At 38.6% G+C, this 24,643-nt stretch overlaps 1 protein-coding gene across 1 annotated transcript; it reads right to left on the reverse strand.

Annotated features, from left to right (window-relative positions):
• Positions 1 to 1,051: 1,051 nt before the first annotated feature.
• si:ch211-236l14.4 (SITS-binding protein) lies at positions 1,052 to 24,512 on the reverse strand. Its single transcript, XM_027029201.2, is given in 11 exon segments — positions 1,052 to 3,081; positions 3,439 to 3,618; positions 5,764 to 5,885; positions 6,093 to 6,229; positions 6,535 to 6,803; positions 6,921 to 7,115; positions 10,496 to 10,646; positions 10,824 to 11,031; positions 22,503 to 22,674; positions 23,648 to 24,024; positions 24,027 to 24,512. Coding segments are annotated over 11 exon segments (2,076 nt in total). The 5' UTR covers positions 24,118 to 24,512; the 3' UTR covers positions 1,052 to 2,907.
• Positions 24,513 to 24,643: the final 131 nt, after the last annotated feature.

Raw genomic sequence — 24,643 nt, forward strand, 5'->3', positions numbered from 1 at the left:
GTCCCAGACTAATCAGGAAGATGCTTAAAGCCATCATGGGGTGACAGATTTCTCATCAGGCAGAAGCAGGAAGTTGCTTCATGTGACCACAATGGTACACTTGTGTTACCCAGCAAACTGTTTCCGCTGGCCGGTTTACATTTCAAGGCCGCATTCCTCGTGCCCTCAGGCCCCCCAAAGGCACTCTGAGCTGTGAATCTTATATCATGACATGTTCAACAAGGGCCTCACAGTATATTTAAAGTAGAGATACTGCTGTTGACTAATAATCAATATTTAAATTCTTAATGGCTTCACACCTGGACTTTTTTATTGCCTTCTGATTGGCAAGCTTGGAAGTGTATTCAGTCTACCACAGAGTGAAACGTTACACCTTGACTTGCACTTTCTAAAAGTAGCCTGGGAGCAATGGCTGGTCCCATGGCTTGTCACCAGCTGAATCCATCTTCAGTGCAGCAGCCTGCCTTCTGCCATGCAGACAGAAAGCACTACTATGCTTCATTTGTCTTTCAAAAGTTATGATATTGTGCAATGCGTTCTGCACCAGTCCCCAGTATTATAGTACTTTGTCCTTTTAATTTTTCTGCAAAGTTCACTTGGTTTTAATGATCAATTGCAAAGAAAAAAAACAACAATTTCCATATTTAGAAATTCCAAATATTGCTCATACTAAATGTAGCCTAGCAGTACATACTATTTAGGTGGAGAAGTGAAAGTGCACCCCTTGGTGGAACAGGGCCAAGGTAAGGTGAGGGAGGGGTTCTTCACTGTGGTTTCCACGTGAATCCCGTTGCACGCTCACGCTCACTGTAGCTATAAATACATTTTATTGGCTTTAAGTGGAATTAGTAGAGATGTTTGTTGTCAGCATAGTGACTGGGATACTGTGACTGTAGCATAGATATGCACATTCACATACACACACACACACACACACACACACACACACACACACAAATATACGCAAAATACAAACGCTAATGTACTATATGGTGGTGCACATTCTTAAATACCTCTTTTGGTAATTGTGACATACTGGAATGACACCGCCTTTTTTACAGTATGAAATGTAAACTTTATTGTAAATTTACATTCTAGTTCTCTGTTTTACAGACCACAACAAACTACATAGCAGTTATTGCTGATTTGTTCAAAGCATTGCCAACCCTGATTTGTGTGAAAACACAGGGCTTACACTCAGTTAAAACTCGTGTAGCAGACAAAAGGAATAAATGAAAGCCTTAACATTAGGAAAACTCTTTCAATATAAAATCTAAGCGAGAGAGAGAGAGAGAGAGAGAGAGAGAGAGAGAGAGAGAGAGAGAAAAAGAAAGGCTGTTTAAATACAGATCTAAATAAAGACATCACAGTTTGATTTGTTTGAAATCTATGTGCTCACATAAAAAAAAGATTAAGACATTTAATCATGTTCCAAATGGGACCTCACTAAGACTTTGTTTAATGAATTTGCTACCTTTGACCTGAGAGACATGCAGTTACAGTAAACATTGATAATCTCACTCTGGATTAAGAAGAGATTCCCAGAAGGCTACTTGTACCAGTCACACTGGTCAAGCTCTCTCTCAGCACTGAAACATTGGGTGATTCTGGTTTCTGACTTAAGGACCAGCGATCAAATTAAGGGCTCCTTCAAATCCCTTCGAAAAATCTGTGTGCAAATGAATCAAGTGTGCAGAAGTTTGAAGACAATAAGTATTGAAGCATACCCTAAATGTACATCTGACATATGGCACTACAGAAATTCTTTTATTTCTGTGTTCACTTCTATAACTGGTGGATCAATAACTTAGACTTAGCTCCGAATTTAAAAAAAACCCACAGTTTGATTACATTTCTTATTTGAAACTCCTATTACATACATCTAAATCCATCAGATTAAGTTACTCAATTCATAAAATAGTTTTATATTAATGAACATAGATGTGCAGTACCTAAAGACGAATCAATATCAGTAAAGTTGTCTGTTAATTTTATCTATTAATATGATATAGTGCAGATTACTAAATTTAAATGTTAAAAATAATATTGGATCACTAGAGTTGCAACTTTTTGGATGCATAATGAAACAATCCTGAACAAGTGAACAGCACAATCATCATGACATAAAAGGCATCTGAAAAAACAACAACCAAAAATTACATTTGTAAGACTGTAAAGTGTTGATGATACTGAAGATGGACCATCTCATAGCATGGAAAGTGCTCACCTTTTACCCTACTGACACTGACAGTGGTTCAGATCCTGCACTAAAGATTTTTTGATTATTCACTTTCATATGTTTCATTTTTTAAAGAAATGAAGTGGCATCTTTGTGTTGTGTCACTTAACAAACTGACCAGGAAAAATCGGAAAATAATAAACAAAGTGAAAAGCCTGCTCAGACACTTAGGGGAAATGTTTCATAAATATTTCTGCTCTGCTTAATGTCAGTGTACAGCTTTTTCCTTAGCAGAAGGTCTATTGTCACTAATTGTTTGGTCTTCTTTTGAAAATTCATTGTTCTTAAACAAATGAAGAGCTTGATGTTTTACTCCATTTAATGAGAGGAGGAAACATTTAACATTTAAGGCTGTAAGAATTTATCAAGTGTAAACCACAGCTCTAAGAAAACAAATTGTAAATAAAAATATGGAAATTGCACAAATAAATAAGCAGCAGAGAGAGATGAAACCAGGTGGATTAAAATAAAAAGAAAATATTTATAATTTAACATCATTTTTCATTTATAAAGTGCATAAGCAGAACAAGACCCTGTACCTAAACCTCAAGAGTTTGTCTTAAAACAGAAATAGTCTGTGTGGAAAGTGCAACTCGAGATTGGCACATAAGAAAAAAAGAAAAGAAAATTAAATTAGAAAAATCAGCTTTGTGATAGCAAGCTTTGCATCAGGGCTTTTGTACAAACACAGGCACCTCTCTGAGACCAACAGGGTAACTAGCAAGGAGCATTCCTCCATCAAATACTTCAGCATTGTTTGTGTTCTGCCATGGAAAGTCACTCTTTGGCAGGTAAATATCTCTCTGCAAAACTCCCTTTTCTGTCACTGGTGCAACAAGTACCTGAAAGAACATATGACTTAATGCCATAGTGGTGTTTTTGGTATATGGCATAACAACTGCTTGTCATTTGCTAAAATTAGCTATTCATCCTTTATTCAAAAATCAAATAAACATGAACAATTAGCAAGGGGTCATTCTACGACGCGGGTAACAGTGGTTAGACACCAACCCAGACATTCTTATTCATATTTAGTACCAATTATTAACATGATCTCCTAAGAAAGACCTTTGTAAAATGAACAATTCTATTTTTAGGTTTCTGGGGTAATGTCAGGTGTATTGTAACATGGTGTTCCCATTATTCTGTCGAACTATATTTTTGTCATGCTGGTGGTAACTGGCGAGACAGAAGCTTACCTCATCTCCGATGAGAAACTCATCATTAATGGTGAATGTGGCCGGGTCATCAGGACTGATCCACCACAGAGGGCGGTAGATGGGGTCTCCGCTGGTCTGCCACTCCTTTGCATATTTCTCTATCAGAGGCACCACAAAGTTCTGGTGCTTATCTATGTAGAATCTGGTGAGGTTCATGACCTGTAGAAATCAGTCAAAATGCACAGAATCTTGGTACTCTGGTAGGATGCAACAATGAAGAAAAAGAGAAGCACTCATAACAGCAAGTATGGAATATCCATGTCAATAATAATGTAAATATATAAATGAACAGCATAACTAATATGATGTCTTCTCTTTTTTGAGCAGCCTTTTGTTTTGCTACAGTGATCTAAGAGTTAAGATTAGACACAAAATATGAACCTTGAAACATTTGTCCCTCTCATTTAGTTAACATTTTCTATGCCAAAGGCACGCTGCTTTAAGTCATCAGCTTCCATATGCCTAAAACCTTTAACCATCAGATTGTTCCAACTGGCTTACATCAACAAGAACGTAATGTTCTTCTCCATTTAATATGGAAAATGGATGCAAATATTTTTGTATTATGGTTTGACACTATCCAAATGTATGTCTGGTGTGGAGCATTTTGAACATTCCTAGAAGGGTCACATCCTTAAACTAACATCCCACCCAGCACTCTGGTGATGGAAACAAAATAAGACCACATTCAATAAAAATGTATTTTAAGGACAAGAAAATGTTTTGTGAGATGAATTTTGATATCACAGCCTAAGTTCAATATAATTTCCAATTGAAGAACAGGCCTGTGGTTTACTGGTTATTCTGGGCATTCTGCTTATAGTTCTATTCAGACTCATCATGCTCATTGATTTAATGATCTCTAATGGAAGTTGGACATGTGCACCCACCCACACCCAAACGCAGACACTCACACCCAGACACACACCCACACCTAACAACTTTTAGACACACAGACACACAAAGACACACACACACACACACACGCAATACCACACCTGGGACACGCCCGTACACACATAGGTAAGTCAATAACTCATTACACAGAGTACAGAGTAGAAAAATAAAGGTGACCAATATTATTTAGAAGCAGCTAAACTTGTTAATATGACTAACAACTATTACAAGGATAATATGCTTCAAACTGTATGTGACTTAAAAGCATTGTCCACCTATATCTTATCCTCCTGCTTTCAACAGAAAAAAAAACCCAACATAGTTATTTGTCCTAAGTTAGCTAAATAAAAACCTTTAATCACCTCTGTAAATACTATTTATTTTTCAGTTCATGTCTTGAGTGCTACAATGACTGTCATTACAGTCAAAACTGAAGACCACAAATTTGAAAGGAAAGCTAATGTAGACCAGATGGACCCTTAAACCACAGGTTACTGTTGGGGAAAGGCCAAGCAATTGCTCCCTAAAGCCCAAGAAAAACAGTCATCTGTAAGATCCTCTACATTTGTCTGAAACTTGAACTGTATTGCACAGACTCAGATACACCAATAGGTGTGACTGGACAGGATGAACTGTGAGGGCCAGATATTTTTCTAACCCTGTGTGAGATGTGGTTCTCACAGTCCCACACAGAGAGATCGAATACTTTATTCTGCTGCTATGAAGGGGGAAAGAGGCATTCTGTGAATCAGCCCTACAAGCTGACCAGTGCACCGAGGTAACTGTAAAACCACTAAGCCTTTTGGAGTTGTCATGCAAGGACCTGGTGATACAATATGCTACTTAGCACTGAATCACATTTTAGTTAGCATTTAGTTAAATATAAAAGAAAATAAATAAGTTAAATATTGACAATTTACTAAAACTATAATGGAACATAGCCAGAATATTTATTTTGCATTTCAACTAAATGTTTTGCTGTTTTAAATAAATAGCTCATATTGTTCAATATAAGCCCAAGCTGGTAAACAACAAAGGTTTTTGGCTCATTTTAACCATCTGGAGGCCACTTGTCCAGAATTGCTTGAATATTTTCGTGTTTCCTGGTTGAAACACCAGTGAGATTTTTGTTATAAACAAATACCAATCTTTTACAAACCAAAACATCAATAGCAGATGAAAAAAATGTCAGCATTACCTAGGCCATTCTAGACTCTTATCTCACAGCTAAAACATTAAGCCATAAGAAAAATTCCTCTGTGCATACTACAGCTTATTATTAAGAGAAAATATGATGTAGCAAAACCATTCAGTCATCCTCTAGAATGAGGTGCACATGTCTACAACGCAATAAACTAAAAGCTAGCTAGTAAAATGAGCTCATATGCACAACTGACAGCTATTCACCTCATCTTCTCCAGATGCCCATGGTGGTGTCTGAAAATTGAGGACAGGTAGAAAGGCCACAATCTGGAGCCAACGAATAAAAAGCTCCTTGTCCCTGATTAGGTCAGTGGAGAGAGAGCCTCCTGCAGCCCAGAAAAAAAAAAAAACATATTATGAGTCCAAACTTACTTCAAGAATCATACATGGAATAGAAAAGGCCGGAAAGGCATATCACATTCACCTAAAGAAATTATACATTGTATATAGCTTTAAGTTGACTCATTAGTGGAGCACTGGAGTAATAGCAGTATAGATGTATGAGTGGGTTGGAGGGTTAACTCATGTATTACCTACTGCATCAGGAATGAAGAAATTATAGCCCAGTAGGCTGTGATGCAGCAAGGATGGAATGATGCCCTTGAGGCCAGCATAGCTCCAATCAGGCTGCAGTGCACTCATATGGATGAACAAAGGTTTATGGCTGGACCTGAACTCAGAAAATAACACACAGATTACAGAGCCTCTACAAAAAGAAAAACATTAGAGGGAATGCAACAAATATAGTTGAAATGAGATATGTTTTAAAATGATGATGAGGGAGTTATTGAGTGTTAATGATCTGTTTGGATGTTAAGACTCTTGAGGTGAACAGAAACAGTGCCAGTAAAGTTAGGTTATTTCTAAATGGTGAGTAAAAATAACCAAAACATTAGGGATATTAGATGTAAAAAATGATCTAGTTGAGACTTTTGATTCAGTGGAAAAAAAAGAAAAAAGAATTCTGGCCAATACCTTGTCCCTACACTCATAATGGCATTGTCCCCAATCCTCTCAGCAAGTCCTGCCAGTAGTCCAATGTACACGTCTCCTTTCAGAGCAGGAGAGGGCCACAGGGCCTGCTCCTCAAAGGAGTCCCCTTCTCCCCCTTCCAGGAAGATGTATTCCATGCCCAGGTGATTGTGCAGGATATCCACCTTGTCTAAGAACCAATTCATGGCCTCTGGGTTGGTGATGTTCAACTTAACACAGTACTTTCCTCTCCAGTGAGTTAAAAGAGGTATCTGTATTGAATGGAGAGAAGGAGAAAGATAATTAGGAAGAGATAACAAGTAAACGATATCCTCATGGCTAAACTGCACAGTGGTGTAACCTGTATAAGCGGATAGGTATAAATGTACCAGATGGGCATGTGGGCCAGAGCGCAGACTGAGCCAGTAATGCTGCATTCCATCTTGCATGGAGGACTGAAACTGCTGTGAGTCCACACTCAAATATGGGGACAGGGTTACGGAAATGTTCAGATGCTTCACAAACGGGAGGTCCCTAGTCTCTCTCTTAGAAGACCTTTTCCTGCCACTGAGGTAGTCGTGGTCCTGCAGTCAACAAAGAAGACAATGGCAGTCCTTTCAGCACTGTTCAAGTACACACTAGCTTAGAGAAAACAGTTAATTTTGCTTATTAGGTTCAGGAAGTTTAGATTAGATTAATCATGGAACATACAAAACTATGAGATTTTCATTATGTTACTAGATATAAGTAGACGACAATCACACAACTGATTTTTGACATATGCTCCTATTGACTCTGCACATTGCTTTTAAAAATATACATTTATCTTGGTTCATTCACGCAAACAGTGTAAGGTCTTGGATACATGAAGAGTTAAGGTTATGGAAATATTCACAGTCTTTAAAACCTATTAGGGCAGGAAGTATTATGTTAGCATTATGGTAAACATGTGACACTGTGGTTAACATAGAATTACAGCTTTATTTAAGATGTGCATTATTATTCAAGGCCTAACTTGTACCTGGGGTGACAGGTAAGTAATTAGGAATAGCCAGGATTAGAGGTTGTGTAATGCAGTGAAATTTGTATCAGACCATACAAATTACTTTTTTGTTCTTGTATGAGAGAAGCACCCCTTGCAGCATATCTCTCAGCTGCTCAAATAACCTGTGGCAGGATGTCTGAGCAAGTTAACACACATCAGTATCGAATCCTATCATATAACCAACAGATGCCCATGCATTTATGCTGGCTAATGCCTGTCTGAGTGACTGTTTTCTCAGTGGCTGTGGAAGGACACTTGAGATCGGAACATTAATACCCAGAAGTGGGGTTCTGCTAAGGGGCAATTTTTTTGCTCCCTTAGTTTGTACAATTAATGTATAACATTATCTTACTACTACTGTTCTAAAAAGCAGCCAGGCACCAGTGATAATCATCAAAATTTAGAGTTAACACTTTAGGAATTTTATTTTACCAAATATTTGGGAAATTATTTAATCATTGTTGGAAAAAACAATGGGGCTTTCCTATTGGATTTACCATAACCCAATCTACAACTGCATCAGAACATTAAAGAATGGTCTAAGCTTAGGTCAATCAATCTGCTTAGTTTTGCTATGATCTGTGGTGCTCTATGCAAATGAAGGCATTGGGACAATAACGGAGACCACTGGCAAAAGTGTTTATAACCAGAATCCTTTCAGGTCAAGCTATTGATCCTGCTTATGGCTGTTATTTTAAGCTAATATGGAAACTAGAAAAAAAAGAAAAAGATCTTGCACAAGGCCTGTGGATTCCTTGAAATCTTGTTAAACTATCACATAATGAAAGACTTTCCTCAGTGATTAGATGGTTATACTTATGCTGTGCTACTCCTGGCTGGAAAGTATATACATTACCTATGGATTTACATAGAAAAAGAAGAAACATATTTTCTGTGATCAAAACTCAGTTACAAGAAGTCCAAGACAAAACCCTTTTAAGCAAACTGAAGATAATTAATGAATCTCACTGTATTCACTGAGGATAGTTTTCTGAACATGTCAACCAACAATGACTTTCAAATAAGAATAACAGAAGAGAGAAAGAGGAGCCAATGAAATGGACAAAACATATTTTAAAAATGTCCTTTAAAACATCTTCAATTCAGAGGTGGAAATCTAAATATTATAACAGCAGGTTTACAAATTGATTTAAATATTTCATATATAAAATTCTTCTCATTCCCGGGAAAGGGGAGAACCACAACTCTTTTCCCTCTTATCTCCTCCTGGTTGCCACTTCTAATCTTCCCTGATGGAATTCTGCATGGAAAGAAAGTATAACCTCAATGAGGTGACAGGCTGTGCTTCTGGAATAAGGATCCAGAGAACTCCTGCTTCCCCTCCTGGGCATATGAGCAGCTTACTGCATTACTGTAATATTAAACTGAACTGGAGAAGTTGTTGTTGGCTTGTCGCCTTCCCACTCTGTTATTCCCACACGCTCCACGGTTTTACTCAGATATACCTGGCTAAGTAATCACATCAGCTGCCTTATTGTTCAGGGTAAAGTTTTTGGTTATGGGGCTGAAGAGGTGTAAATTAGCACTACCTGGTGTGTCAATATTCAGATGGAACTTCACATAACCACAATGGCTTAGCCACCACACAATTTTTATACATATGCCTAAGATGAGTTCACATTTTTATATGCAAATGATATATGACCATATGAAAAAGAGAAACCTCTCATAGAAGCTATACAGAAAGCAAACGCATATCCTGGCCTATCCTCAGCATAGCGAACTCAGTAGAAGCCAGTGTCTCGTTGCTGACATTTCAGTGAACCTGAAAAGTGTCTCTCCATCTCTGGGCACTCGGCCCTACAACCCTCTGCCCTCTCCATGGCTGCCACCGATCCGCTCCGAAAAATAAAACCCTTCAGGTCCACGGCCACTATCACCAAGCCATTCATCAGCCAGACTGTTATCAAGTTGACAACTCAGCTGGTGGTTTTAATGTTAATGTGTGTTAAGCGCAGACCTGACCAAGTCTTGGGGAAACCCTTCTACCAATGCACCATGGCTCTTGCCAGGCCCCAGGCAGTGGCACTGATTATCAGTAACTTCACATACTTTGGATCGCACAGAATGTCAAGCCGATTGCACATTCCCCCTTTCTCATGCTCAACTGGTAAGCTGATCAAGTGCAGGCTTAACATTTTTTAAAGGTCAAACTAGGATTTAGGTTTAATGAAAAACAAAGTACAATCATTGCAGATCTGATTAAATCAATAAACACAACCAATTCATTGCAGTACAAAATGTAACTATAGGCAAGACTAATAAAGGATTAAAATCTGGAGTACTAAATATGGTCAGACAACAAGCTCTGCATTACAAACTATTGGTTACTTTTATGTTATCCAAATAAGTTAAGATCCAATAGTGATACAATGAGATCAGTTTATTGCATGTTACCATACACAAAGCTGTTAGGGCTGTGGCACCTAGGCAGCACTTGAAGGCCTTTGGGCCCTGGCTGCTGAAACAGGTGCAAGGCTCAAGCCTGCTGAGAGACAAAGATTATTCAGCTCAGAGCGCAGAGCTGACCCAGGCCCTGGAAGGTCAGAGCACAGAGCTGACCCAGGCCCTGGAGGGTCAGAGCTTGGGGTAACACACTGCCAACACACTGACAATGTTAAGCATGAAAATGGAGACGTGCAACCTGAAGGGCTCTCCCGCAGTATGGTGTTTGGTTTGTTTTTGTTTTTTGGTGTTAATCTGGATTACTTCTTGATACTTACAACTACTTTTCACCCAAAGCTTTTTCAAAAAAGATTAGCCACTATGGATTTTTGTCTTACTGAAAGTGGTTCACAGAGAATAAAACTGGTTATTGTCTGACATCTGACCAATGTCCACCTTGAACTATTACTGATGGAAAGAGGGGAGTATCCAAAAAACAGGAGAGTCACCCACCACATTTGAGAGGAGAGATGTGGAATGTTCATCAAGGCTGATGACCCCCTCCTCCAGATGGTGGCTTTTCAGCTGGTTAGAGAAGGTTCTCAGCTCCCTCTCAACCTTTGCGCCTGAGTTCACATTTGTCATAAGCTTCCAGAAAGGCAATCTTTACAATAGAAAGATCACATTATTAAGTAAGGTCACTGGTTTACAAGTAACACACTTGGGCATTCACAATTCATTGCTTACACATGTACAAACTATGCTAGATTTATTGAAACTAAATGTACAATATGAAGAAATTCATCATTAACCCTTTTGCTTAATAATGATTAACCCATACCGTAAGACATTCATGTTGGGCAGTTCTCGAGCAGGTACAGACAGCTGTTGTATTGAGTCTTGGTGGATGGCTTTGATATTTTGTCCAACGCAGACAGTGTATTGCAGAGGCATTCGCTGCATGTTGGGTCCTGTCTGAAGACAGAACTGCTTCTTCTTCTCCACCCCAACATGCAATGGGATATGTGGGTCAACAACTACTGCCACACCTTTAAGAGACCAAATGAAACATAAATATCCAGCTCATAAATCTTGATTATGCACCCAGGGTTATACTGAAAGGCAATTTTTGACCCTTACAAGAACCATGCAAATGAAAATGTATAATGTTGACATCAAAACTGTTCTGAGAGTTCAGATGATTTCAAACTTTTAGCAGTTTGGTACCTCACTTTTTTATTTAAGAAGAAAAACACTTTCTCATACATCACAAACAAGACTACTGTAGTAGGACCGAACACATATGTTTCATTAATTAAACCCCACATTTTGAGAGTGCAGGGTTTTTGTCTTCCTGTGTCAAGTACCTCACACCCTTAAACTTATTATTAAGTTATGGAGCTGAGTTAGAGCTCCCCCTATTTGAGGGTGAGAGTTGTGTGTCCTACTGTATTTTGGACCTTACTTTTTGTAGCCCACATACTTGAAGCATCTCAGAGTAATGTGGAACTCATCACTGTCCATTCAAGCATATTCAGTTGGATAATGAAAAGCAAAACTGATTCAATCATCTTTAAAAATAGGAAGAACAACTCTGCCAAACAGTGCTATATTCTGTTAACTAATGCCCCAGTTAGTCCCATCTTTAGAATTGATCTTTAGAATTGATCCCATAAAGCAGGGCCCTGTGTGCCAGCCACTGTGAGAACAGCTTCTGAAAACCTACATTATAGTGTCTCCCAGCATGCCTTGCACCTCTCTGTAGACTTATCTAGTTGAAATGTAATTTTTTAAAGTTGTTGGATTGTATAGGTCTTGGTTCAGTTTTATCGTGTTCTTTTCTTGCTCTATTGAGCATTGTGCTGGATGGTTTCAGCCAGCAGTGAGTGAGGTGGCTGGCTGGGGAAGAGGTTGAAGAAAGCAGTGTGGTAAACTCAACGGCAGAACTTGGCTGGTGGCCAGGAGAGAGAGTAAAGCAGCAGGGAGCATGACTTCAGTGCTGACTGGCACCATGGCAACAGCAGAGACAGCACACATCTGCCTTCTACAGTGGTGAGGTTGTCTGGAACCATACTTTGTACAGCTGGAAGTTTTTCGTCCGGCATTGTGACTGGAAGGTGGCTGTCATTGCAACACAGCTATTCTTGTAGCTGCATGGAAAAGCACTACAGGTGGTTGTGGATATGCCGCTGAAACAACAGAACTACCTAAAGGCATTGACCATGGCCTTCCAGCAGCATTTGGAGCAAATGCCAGCAGAGTCATCGGTCAGGTGGCAGCTTCCGGATACCACAGCTAGAAAGATTAGCTGAGTGCAGAATAACCGGGAAAAAGCTCACTGCCTTTAATGACGCTGACTTGTTCGTGTAGCTGCTATGACTGGGTGTGCACTTTCACACCTATAATGGCACAACCGATGATTTTGATGTAATGACTATCCAACTAAAGGCCATCACCTGCAGCTTGAGTGGACATTAGAGGAGGAAATGGCATATGGTCAAGGTGGAGGGTCTGAGCTGATTGCACGAATTCTTTCTCACACCTATTTTAGCCATTCATATTGGCTAAAAAAGAGGCCATGGAGCAGAAAGTTTAGGAGATGGGGATACAGGAATCATTGAACCATCAAACAACTCCTTGGCAATGATGCTCATCCTGGTGCAGAGAAGGATGGAGTTTGTGCATGAACTATCAGTGGCTCAACATCGTTACAAAGCCTGAGGCGTACTCACTCCCACACATCAGTGACTCCTTGGATCAGCTCGTCGGCTCTGCCTGGTTCACGTTTCTGGCACTGGGGAGTGGGTATTGGCAAAGAGCACTCATTCTAGGTGCCAAAGAGAAGATGGCAGTCACATGGTGATGGCCTATTTAGTTTAAATGTATTATTTTAATGTTTTTGTTTAATAGTTGGCTTATGTCAATAAATAGTTGGACTGTGTTTTTAACTTTGTTAACGTGTCTATGTGGGTTTTTTATATGCTAGAAGAGAATTCATGAGCAAAATTAACAGTCAATGACATGGATGAGCATTTTGGCATTGGAACTGCGGTGGACCAATGACATTCTCAAAACCACAAATTCAGACAGCCAGGGTTTCGTGCATCCCAAACTTAAGGAACCAGTCCCGTCAACATGGCGGACGGGGATTTTCATATCATTAATATAATGCTATCGTCAAATGAAGGGTATCAGAGGAAAAGCCAGGTGTAGTATTGTACTTGGCTAGCTATGGCTAAATTCACTATTTTCACTATTTTCAGAGCAATGGTAGAGATGTGTTCTCTTTTTGGTTGCAAGCAGCAAAAGGAGAAAATGTATTCATGCATTTTCAAAGTATCTGATAATTAGAGAGAAATGACTGCAGTTTATTTGGTAAAAATTGGACTGTCCCAGCCAAACATCCAGAGAAACTCCTGGTTTGAAGTATCCATTTTACAGAGGATTTAATTAAAAAACAAACAAACAAACAAAAAACAACTTTTGTTAAAGCCAGACCCTGTTCCGTCAGTTTATCCTGGAGACACAGGAAGTATGGTCTTGTGTTTTATACGTAGCCAGTTTCTGACTAATGTTAGACAACATGAGCCTGCCAAATTACATGATAATTCATGTCGAATGCTGACAGGATACTTTATATATTGGGGATGTTGACAAATAAAGACTGAGCAAACATTACTCAAAATAGTTTGCCAGACAGATAAATTATATGATGCTAATTTAGATGATGGCTATATTCATTAGGGTAATTCTGACAGGAAACTACATGACTACTGACTACTAATTCTATAGTTCAGGGTAAATGCATATATAAGGATAATACCATTCTCTTTTTTGTGCATTTAGAGTAAACGTCTTTAAATAGCTAGCTAGTTAGTTAGCTAATTTGTCAGAGCTGGACTAAAGACTAAAGTTGTCTAACATTAGCAACACATATCTTGTTTGATAATGCAGTCCATCCTAAGAATCATGTTACCTTTATGTTCTAACACAGAGGGTGATAAGTACATAAATTACCCTACCATTCTGATACATAGACTTGTGGGCAACCTGTTATAATTCACTCTTCTTCTGAGTCATTTTCTGGTTTGAACACGCATGGCCGCAATACATTAATATTAGCACTTGCCAGTGTGTAGCATAAAGTAGCTAACAGAAAACAAGCAGAGTTTTGTGTTTTATGAGCAGAGTTGAAGGTGAGCAGGTAAACGTGAGATGCAGATGAGATGTGGGTGCAGACAGAGGTGGAGACTATTTGTTTATACATAGATCTGCATGTACTGATTGAAGGCAAAGGCATAAAAGTTACATCTAAACCACTTTTAGGGTATTGGGAGATTGTTTTCTTGGAAATAACTTTGAGATATGTAATTTTGATAAACAGAGATGAGTTTTTGGGGGGTTTAATCAATGACAGCACCTTCAATCAAACTAAAATAGTCAGTTTAAATAAGGTGTTGAAAAGGTTCTACCCTGCTTATGTTTTACTTTTCCCTATTTTATAATTCCTTTTCTGTTATTTTTCTGTGTACTGAGTCTTTCTGAAGACTTAATATTGCAGTAAAAGAGATATTCCTTCAGCAGAATTGGCACTCTCTGGCTCTTTTTCCATTACAACAGTATGTAATCTTAGATGTACCAATATGTTACTGTATCAGAATATTACACATTGCGGGCTATTGCAAGTAAAACATAACCTTGGAACATCTTAAATAGAGCAGTGCAGGCATACCTACACATAGGCTATGAGTACTTCATATAAGGATGGTACCAAGGTTACTGCAGTCAGCAGGTAATTTTTATAGACATAATCTTGGTCTAAAAAGAGCAGACGTTTCAGAAGAGCGTGTTAAAGGCTTCCTCAGACATTTTGGATGGAGTATCCCTGCCCATATGAAATGATGTGAACCAGATAATTGTGTCCACAGATGTGGCTGCCCTCCCAGGAATTCCTACTGCCTCTCAGATTTCTCCACCATGTCCGAGTAGTCTCTCGTACACACACACACACACACACACACACACACACACACACACACACACACACACACACACACACACACAGTCTTGTTTACTATCTTTGTAGGGATCTTCAATTGACATGATGATTACTGTAACTAATTAATACTACATGTACACCTAACCCTAACACTAACACTAACCCTAACCCTAACACTAACTCTAACACTAACCCTACCCCTACCCCTACCCCTACCCCTACCCCTAACCCTAACCCTAAGCCTAACCCTAACCCTAACCCTAACACTAACACTAACACTAACCCTAACCCTAACACTAAGCTTAACTTCAGTAACCAAATAAAATTCATTAGTTCTTTTAGGTTTTCAAATGGAAGTACCCATTTTTGTACAAAAAAGCATTTGTACCCACAGGGACCACAATGTGGTCAGAATAATGTTAGATCAGATGTTACTATCCCTTTACTCCCCATGGAGATATATAAACATACACACACACACACACACACACACACACACACACACACACACACAGCCAATCGTCTAACTCTCAACTCAAAACTCTGTAAAAAAAAAAAACACAATAAGCTTGTGACTGGTATGAAGTTTCTTCTTCCATGCAGCAGTTTCTCTCCCACTCAAAGCAAGAAAATTCTATGATCACCTTTGCAGCTGTTTCTCATTGACAGAAAGAGCATTAACCCTAACCCTAACACTAACCCTAACCTAACCCTAACCATAACCCTAACACTAACCTAACCTAACCTAACCCTAACACTAACACTAACACTAACCCTAACCCTAACCCTAACACTAACCCTAACCTAACCCTAACCATAACTCTAACCCTAACCCTAACACTAACCCTAACCTAACCCTAACCATAACCCTAACACTAACACTAACCCTAACCTAACCCTAACCATAACCCTAACCCTAACCATAACCCTAACACTAACACTAACCATAACCCTAACCCTAACACTAACCCTAACCTAACCCTAACCATAACCATAACCCTAACACTAACACTAACCCTAACCCTAACCTAACCCTAACCCTAACCCTAACCCTAACCCTAACCTAACCCTAACCATAACCCTAACACTAACACTAACCCTAACCCTAACATTAACCCTAACCCTAACCTAACCTAACACTAACACTAACACTAACACTAACCCTACCCTAACCCTAACACTAACCCTAACCATAACCCTAACACTAACACTAACCCTAACCATAACACTAACCCTAACCATAACACTAACCCTAACCTAACCCTAACCCTAACCCTAACACTAACCCTAACCTAACCCTAACCATAACCCTAACACTAACACTAACCCTAACCCTAACACTAACCCTAACCCTAACCCTAACCCTAACCCTAACCTAACCTAACCCTAACCCTAACACTAACCCTACCCTAACCCTAACCATAACCCTAACACTAACACTAACCCTAACCCTAACACTAACCCTAACCCTAACCCTAACCTAACCTAACCTAACCCTAACACTAACCCTAACCTAACCCTAACCATAACCCTAACACTAACACTAACCCTAACCCTAACACTAACCCTAACCCTAACCTAACCTAACCCTAACACTAACACTAACACTAACCCTACCCTAACACTAACTCTAACCCTAACCCTAACACTAACCCTAACCTAACCCTAACCTAACCCTAACACTAACCCTAACCCTAACCCTAATCCTAACACTAACACTAACACTAAGCTTAACTTCAGTAACCAAATAAAATTAATTAGTTCTTATAGGTTTTCAAATGGAAGTACCCATTTTTGTACAAAAAAAAAAAAGGATTTGTACCCACGGGGACCACAATGTGATCAGAATAATGTCAGAAAATTCTATGATCACCTTTGCAGCTGTTTCTCATTGACAGAAAGAGCATCAAACTAAGCCCAAGCTGATCTCATGAAGTAAATGAGTCATGTATTACATCAAAACAACAAATTAGAAAACACACTGCAGAAAATTAATCAAGAAATTTATATGTTTATATTTCGATATAAAGTTATTACTGTATGGGTCGTTGTATATTGTTTTTAAATCATTTTTACCCCCCACCCCCATTTTGTATGTGATCGAATTGTCAGTCATTAGAAGGTCTGAAAGCCTTAAAATACCTTAAGAGTTTGCCTGATACATTTTAGGCCATAAAAATTATTTGGGTTTAAGAAAAAAATAAGTGGAAAAAAGATCAAATGGAAAACTAAGGGATACAAAATATAGGCATGTAAAGTTGTGTAGATCTGCACATGGTTCTATTTTTGATATCAATCAGCCCTGAGTCAGAAAGATTTTACCTATGAGGCCCCTTCTCTCAGAGCATATAACACAGAGGAATCTGCAGAGTAGAGAATCAATAACTGCCATTTGGCAAAATTTAAGAGACTTTTAGTTTGAGTTATGACCAAGGTGGTTTTCTAAGTGAGCAGCCTCTTATTTTTAGTACAATTCCCTACAGTAAATGCTACCAGCTTTGCTGAAATATTTTTCCAGAGTTTTAATGGAAAGAAAAATGCTTATTTTCCTTTCTCTTTTCCCTAAGAAACATACAACCTTACAGAGGACCCTTTACAAGAGTGAAATAATCAATTAAGAAATTGCTAAATGAGCCTGATACAGTAACCCCTACTTTATGCTTAACATTTATTATGTAAGCAGTTCGGCCACATGGAAACCATTAAAACTGGATTGAAACATTCCATAATCTTATGCTGTGCAAGGTCAAAAGTACACCACTGAAGATCTTTTCTGGGATGAGAGGGGGAATTAAATGTGTCTATCACCTGGGCTCTTTTCATGTATATATTCACACACTTGCTTAAGACCCAAGTACATGTAAGGGAGTAATGAAGATGTGGTTAATGTAGGTTAAATGTGTTAGGATGCCTTTGAACGTTCTGGGTACTGAATGAACTGGGAGAGTAGAAGTTTGGCTTGGGGAATCTACCACACCTGTAATTCAACAAAAGTAAAAACTTAGAAAGGCATTACAGATATGAAAGAGCTTTTAAAAGAATTAGATTATTAATAATTTTAAATGAGCAATTTTTTTTGAAGACTGGTTGCTAAAGCTCTGTTAAGAGATAAAAGATTGCGGTTATGCTGGACTTAGTCTCACAACAAGCCAGAGAGTGGAGATGAATAGAATCAGTGATTATGAAATTTGGCAAGATGCCACGGTATGCTCCCCTTCCCACTGATCACGTGGTACGGCCCGTCACATGCAGTGGGAGTCTATTGTTGACTGTGTTCAGTGTGACTGCCTTCTTGTTTATTGCTTATTATTCGTGTCTTACATTAATAAATGTATACGTTTGAGAGAGGTCTGTGCATCTTGCGCACAGAAGAAATTTGGGTCACATTTCTATGCTGTATTGAATCTGTTTACCACGTTCTGGATAATCCATGCACAGGTCAATAATTTACAATATACAATAATTTAAACTTTTCCGACCTGCCTCCTCATGTTGCAGCACTCAAACCATTGGCAGTTAGATTATTGGCTATTACAATTATGCTGAATTCAACTTGATCCTCCCTAACAAACCTTGACTGTAAATGCTCAAATGTTTCTATTAAAAATGGTCTTAGAGCAGCTATAAAGAATTTTTGCAGACCTCTGCAAAAATTAGTTCTTAGATTCTGCCATAGTGGATAACTTTATCCTATCTCATTCCTAGGTTTGAGATAGCATGAAAACAAAAGCTACAATATGACCACACTCTTTCTTCTGGACTGGCCGGTTTAGTGACAGGTGCACTACTTAGTGGACCCTGTACACCATCACTTATAAGTGTAAGTCATGAACCTTCTGTTCCCCAAGTCTAATATGTTGTCATACACTGTGGAAACTTCAAAGTATGCCAAAGGATCAAAATATTATTTAGTAGAGGTTTCTTTGTGAGCCTCCAGTAGCCTATATTGGGGAAAATAAAAGTAATGAAATGATACTTGCTGTAGAACAAAAGGTTACCGGGGTTAGCTAAATGAAATATAAACACATGAAACATCTATGAAAATACATCTAATACAGTCATGATAACAGCACAGTCCCAGTGTTAAAGCCCCAGTTAATAATGTTTTTCTCCAGTACCATGTATTCTCAGTGTACCCTGTGTATTCTATGGCACACTTAGTGTTCGGCAAGAATTAATATAGCAGAATATAAACATGTAATAGAATTATGTGAAGTATGTGTCAAATTTCCTTAAACACTTCCTTTTGACACTATTAACAAACTCCAAAAATGTAGAAAAAAGCATAGCAGTGAACAATAATCAAAGGAAATAGATTTATTTACTGACAGTTCTACAGTTTAATAGATAATATATGGTATGAAACAATATTATATTTACTGTCCTTAAGCAAATAGGGCTGCTTGGGCCAGCGCTGAACGTTTATTCCAAACTGACCAAAACAGTCTGAGCAGAATTCTCAGGAAGCTGTCAGTTAGCCTTCTAAATCTCTGACAACACAGCAGTCATTGTTATGCTACTTTATACAGTATTATACATGGATAGATTTTGTTGTTTGGGCTCTGGATTCCAGCCAATTGGATTTGAAATTAAACAGTGTCTGTGAAGTTAACATGAAATTAACACTATTGTAAACATGCTCTGATCATATAATTCAATGCATTATGAACAGTATAACACTGTTAAAATGGTTTACAGCATGATGAGACACGTGTAAAAATGGCTTTAGAAATGCAATTAAATATAACAGTAACCTAATGTGTAAATATTTATTAAAAGTGATGCATTTTGGGAAAACTTTAGTTGTAAAAGATGTTGAACTATTTAACTTAAGCTGCTGAAGGGGCTGAGATTCCCAATAGGTTTTGAGGATTTGCAGCTTAGTCACTTTTTTAATAGTGTCACATGCTGTTATTGCACCTAGGTAATAGTTTGAGAACTGCATTAGTTTACTGTAATTTCCTGGCTTTAAATACACCCAGGAGGTATGCATGTTCTGTAAACCATGAAACCAATCTCAGATCTGGATAAGAGTCAAATGCTGTAAATGTAAATTAGAGAATATTTAAAGGTGAGGCAGTTGCAGTAAAATACAGGAAGCAGATGTTGCCAGTAATATACTAAATATTTAATCTCACTGTCCTATCATTGCTTTACATGGACTAAGTGTACAACAAATTTTGATTTAAAGCACAGCAGCTCCTCTACAAATAATTCTCAGCATGGGCATGTGTAAGGGCATCTATAAGTCAAATTGGCTTGCTTGACTTTATAAATAATGCAGTTGCTAACAGCACCAGTATGATTAAGTTTTAAGTGCATACAAGCTTCCAAATTGCTCAAATCCTCCCAAATTCCTCACCTTTCAGAAGGACAAGGAACCAAACCATACTGCTTAAGAAACTATTTTTTATTTTTCTTAGGCAAAGTTCAATATTCTTAACGATACTTGAAGACAAGACTGAAGACAAAAATTGCCCAAAATAAGCTTGAACTGAAAATGGCTACATTACTGACCTAACAGAGTAGGAAAGCTACTAAGTGTCTGGGGATGTCTATGGCTCAGTGTAAAGATATTGGGCGGGGGCATTCAGATGGTGCAGCAGATGTTTGACACCACCAGAGAGACCCAAGTTTGCCTTCTAAAAGGAGTGCATCCAGTTTGGCCAGGCACCCACTGGAAGCAATTGGGCACTGCGAACGGGTCAGAAGCCAGCATGGGGAATTGTCCTCCCATTTGCTGCAATAGTGATTCCTATGGGTTGGTTCAGGAGTGCCTAAAAAAGTGCTGATTGGATACATGGAGCATAGTCTGGTCATCTGCATACATTGAAACTCCATACTTTCTGGTGAATTGCTATGGAACCGATGGAGACATGCAGTAACCTATGCTCACCTGGCCAGCATGGGCACTGCACAGTGGCAGAAAACAGCACTGCAGTACAGTGGGAACTGGAATGTAATTATGTTTTTATAAGACTGCAGAAGAAGGCAAATTATGCTTAACCGGTCAGTTACATTTGGTTGGATGAAATTGGGAACACCTTATATATAAAGGGATATAGTTCTTACATGGTTCACACAACATGGCCAGACATATGCTCAAATAAAAGCTGATGGTATGCAGATTAGCTTCACAAGCATTGTTTCATTAAATGTCAATACAACAAAAACAAAAGTATCATTGTCCAATTGAGAGCCATGCTATATACAAGGGGTGTCCAAGTCCGGTCCTGGAGGGATGAGTTGAATCAGGTGCGTTTATGTATGCACTCACCAAACCACACTGGTGTCTGGCCCTCTTGGAATAGAGTTTGACACAGTGCTACATTAACTAATATTAGTTAAACACGCCTGATTTAACTCATCAATCAAGTGCCAGGTTTTGAGGACGTTGCAGGACTACGGCCCTTCAGGACTCAACTTAAACACCCTTGCTATATACTATATGAAGCTTTTATCTGCCTGTATATACTTAGCCAACTACTTTGGCCAGGTGCTCAACATTTTTTTCTCTTAAAAAGTTGGGCAGTTAAAGAGAAACATGTCTTCCTAATAATGGCAGTCCTTTAGGAGGGTGGAGAAAGGATTCAAATCATGCAACTATTTCAGCTTAACTCAACACACTATAACATAACACCTGAAAGCCCATGCAAACAGTACTCTCTAGGAAATAATAACAGACCTTTGTTTGAGTCACATGCTGATAATTATGTCCTGTAGCTGATGTCATGCCATTTACTTTTAATTTAATTCTGTTCAGCTTTCTGGAGCATAGATTCCCACTTGCTCAGTTTGTCTAAATACACACTTGGACAAGTGAATGGATTCAAACACACACACACACACACACACACACACACACACACACACACACACACACACACACACACACACACACACACACACACACCACTGCACAGGCACACTGTTTACATGCTATTTAAAGGTCTCATTAGTTTTCTACCATACATAAACTTAATTACTGAGTAGTGTTTCGGGGAAGTGTATGTCTACATTGTGTGAGAAAGTGCATATATGCATTTAAGGTTTGGTGCTCAGCTGCTCAAGCACAAATGCCTTTCATAGCAGGCTCAGTGCTCTGGAGTCCCAGGGGCCTCTATGATGACCCCTCCAATGAATAACATTAACCATTTGCATCTATTGGCATGGCATCCTTCCACCCGATCAAACTCACACCCAGAAATAACCACACACATAATTACTATCACCATAGTTCTGGCCTGTTTGCTGGCCTGCTTTTAGAGGATCAAAAGACAACTGTTGAGAGGTTCCAAAAGGTTAAATAAAGACAGTGTGCTTTGTTCTGTAATCAGGAGACAGCTTCGAGTGTTTTGTTGTAGGCCATAATCCTTATGCCCATATTATACAAAAACATACCATACAAACACATTTTTATGTTGTTGATTTACTCACTGCCGAGCACATTCAACCATAAGGACAAGTCATGAGAATAGGTCAACAATTTTGGCAGGGGAAGATTTGTTGGCATGAACTCACCTGATGAGCCAAGAAAGTAACGTTCTAGTACTGATCCAAAGCCTGAGGGGTTGTCCCGCAGGTCACTGATGGTAAAGGACTGCATGGAAACATCCAGATCATTTATTGGCCAGTTTGGTGCATGGACACTGGCCCCACCATACCATGACACGTTGACCATAGAGAAGCAATCCTGACATGAAAGAGGGATAGAATAAAATTGGTCATTTCAAATTGTGCCATTTTTATTTGTTCTCTTCTTTTATACACACATATATATATATATATATATATATATTATATATATATATATATATATATATAACTTACTAATGGTTTTGTCAGGGTTTTGTAACCTTATTGGTAGAGAGAAGAGCTAATATGTTGAAGGATTTTTAAAAATCTGTTCTAGTTTCTGTATATTTTTTGTCAAATGGGATCGCATGTTGATTTTATAATGTCCATTGTGCTTTTTCCGGCCACAGTAACACAATGAATAACATCTTTTTTTTTTTGCAAATCAACTATAAAAACACATTATATTTATTGATACTCTCTTTAATACTCATATTCTTAATATTCTAACTAGACTTTGTTTCCAATCAACAGGATGTGTAAAAATCTGTGGCGGTATCATCTACAGAGGCAACAGGCTTTGACAGTACCCAGCATGCCTAACAGACTCATGTGGAGTTTGAGTCTGGATTTTAGGTTAGCACATGACAGGGAATTAGTGATGTATGGAATGTACAAAGTGATGGGATTAATCACCAAAAACTTCTCAATTGCTTTAGGACTTAGTCTTTGCAAAGCAAAAAGAGGTTTGCACATATGAACTTGTAAAATCTGATATGAACTATTGCTTGTGTCTAAACCAGCAATCTGTATGCATGCACAGTCAACTGTGCACTATATTAGGATTAATTCTATTGTTTATCTTCAATAACCTATAGTATTAAAATGACTATAACCTAAATATATATGTATATATGCATGTATGTGCAATATACAAACCTGCACTGTTCAATTAAGTGCTCAGACTAAGTAGAGAAGTTTTGTGTTCATAGCCATATAATAAACAAATATAAATTAACCATTGAATTAATTAATTGATGAAAGGATAGTAAAGATGACGACTAATGATAATGTATTACAAATTATTTTACCTTCAGTTTTAAATTACAATGAACTGGGGTCCAGGTCATACTATAGCATTCTGTCTCTGATTCGTCAGACGTTTCCAGCGAGATCTTCACCTCCGCAAATGAGTCCCATGTATAGCAGAATTCGGTTTTATTGAGCCAACACAAGTTTCGCACGAACGGAACCTCTGTATCAGGACTCCCAATATTCCCTACGTCAATTTCCACGAACGTCTTGTCTTCTGCGACTGTCTGTATGACCAGAGAGTGCGTCCTTCGCTCCCAAACCAGTCCACTAAAACTGCCCTTCAGGATCCAGTTCTTGTTGGGTTGATCAACAACTTGCCAATAGATGATCCCAATGGTCATAACAAAGAAGGCAGCTACTCCCAAACACGCATAGCTCCTTTCCAGGTTTCGTCCATTTCTTTCAAACCCGTATCCCACGGTACCTCTGGGATTGGACTTGAGTTTCTATTTCGAGTTTGAGGCATGTTGTTTTCAAAAGAGCAAGAAACTAGTCAAAAGTGAAGATAAAATGTTTACATAAATTTGTAGATGCTTCATCATGTCATTGCAATGACTATGACAGAAAGAGGCTGATATTTGTATTTATTCTGAACTTGCCTGTCCTTTCTTGCAACCTATCTTGTCCACAAATGAGCTGCCATGTGAAGATCACTGTCAGGTTATCCCAAGCCGGATAATGAAAAAAAGAAGCTGATTTACCGCATGCTCTTAGCAGCATATATTTAGTTTAATTTATAGCATTGATCGCGGAGGAGTGAGCAGTCGTACACCGGTGTGGGAGCAACGCCTGTGAATAGATCCTTCGCAGTTTATTTGCTTGCCATGCAATTTTCTCCGGAGTCTGACGTAATAACAAATTGCTTCTTCAAAAAGGAGGAGAGGAAAGTGATTAGGGTACCACGCGCTTTGTAATTCCCAGGCCACTGTTTGTGGCGAAAATGACTTTGTAACGTTAGAGTCACGTATACTCCAACCTCGTAAAGCGCTCTG

This window comes from Electrophorus electricus, chromosome 2 (genome assembly GCF_013358815.1).
Source record: "Electrophorus electricus isolate fEleEle1 chromosome 2, fEleEle1.pri, whole genome shotgun sequence".
Lineage (NCBI taxonomy): Eukaryota > Metazoa > Chordata > Actinopteri > Gymnotiformes > Gymnotidae > Electrophorus > Electrophorus electricus.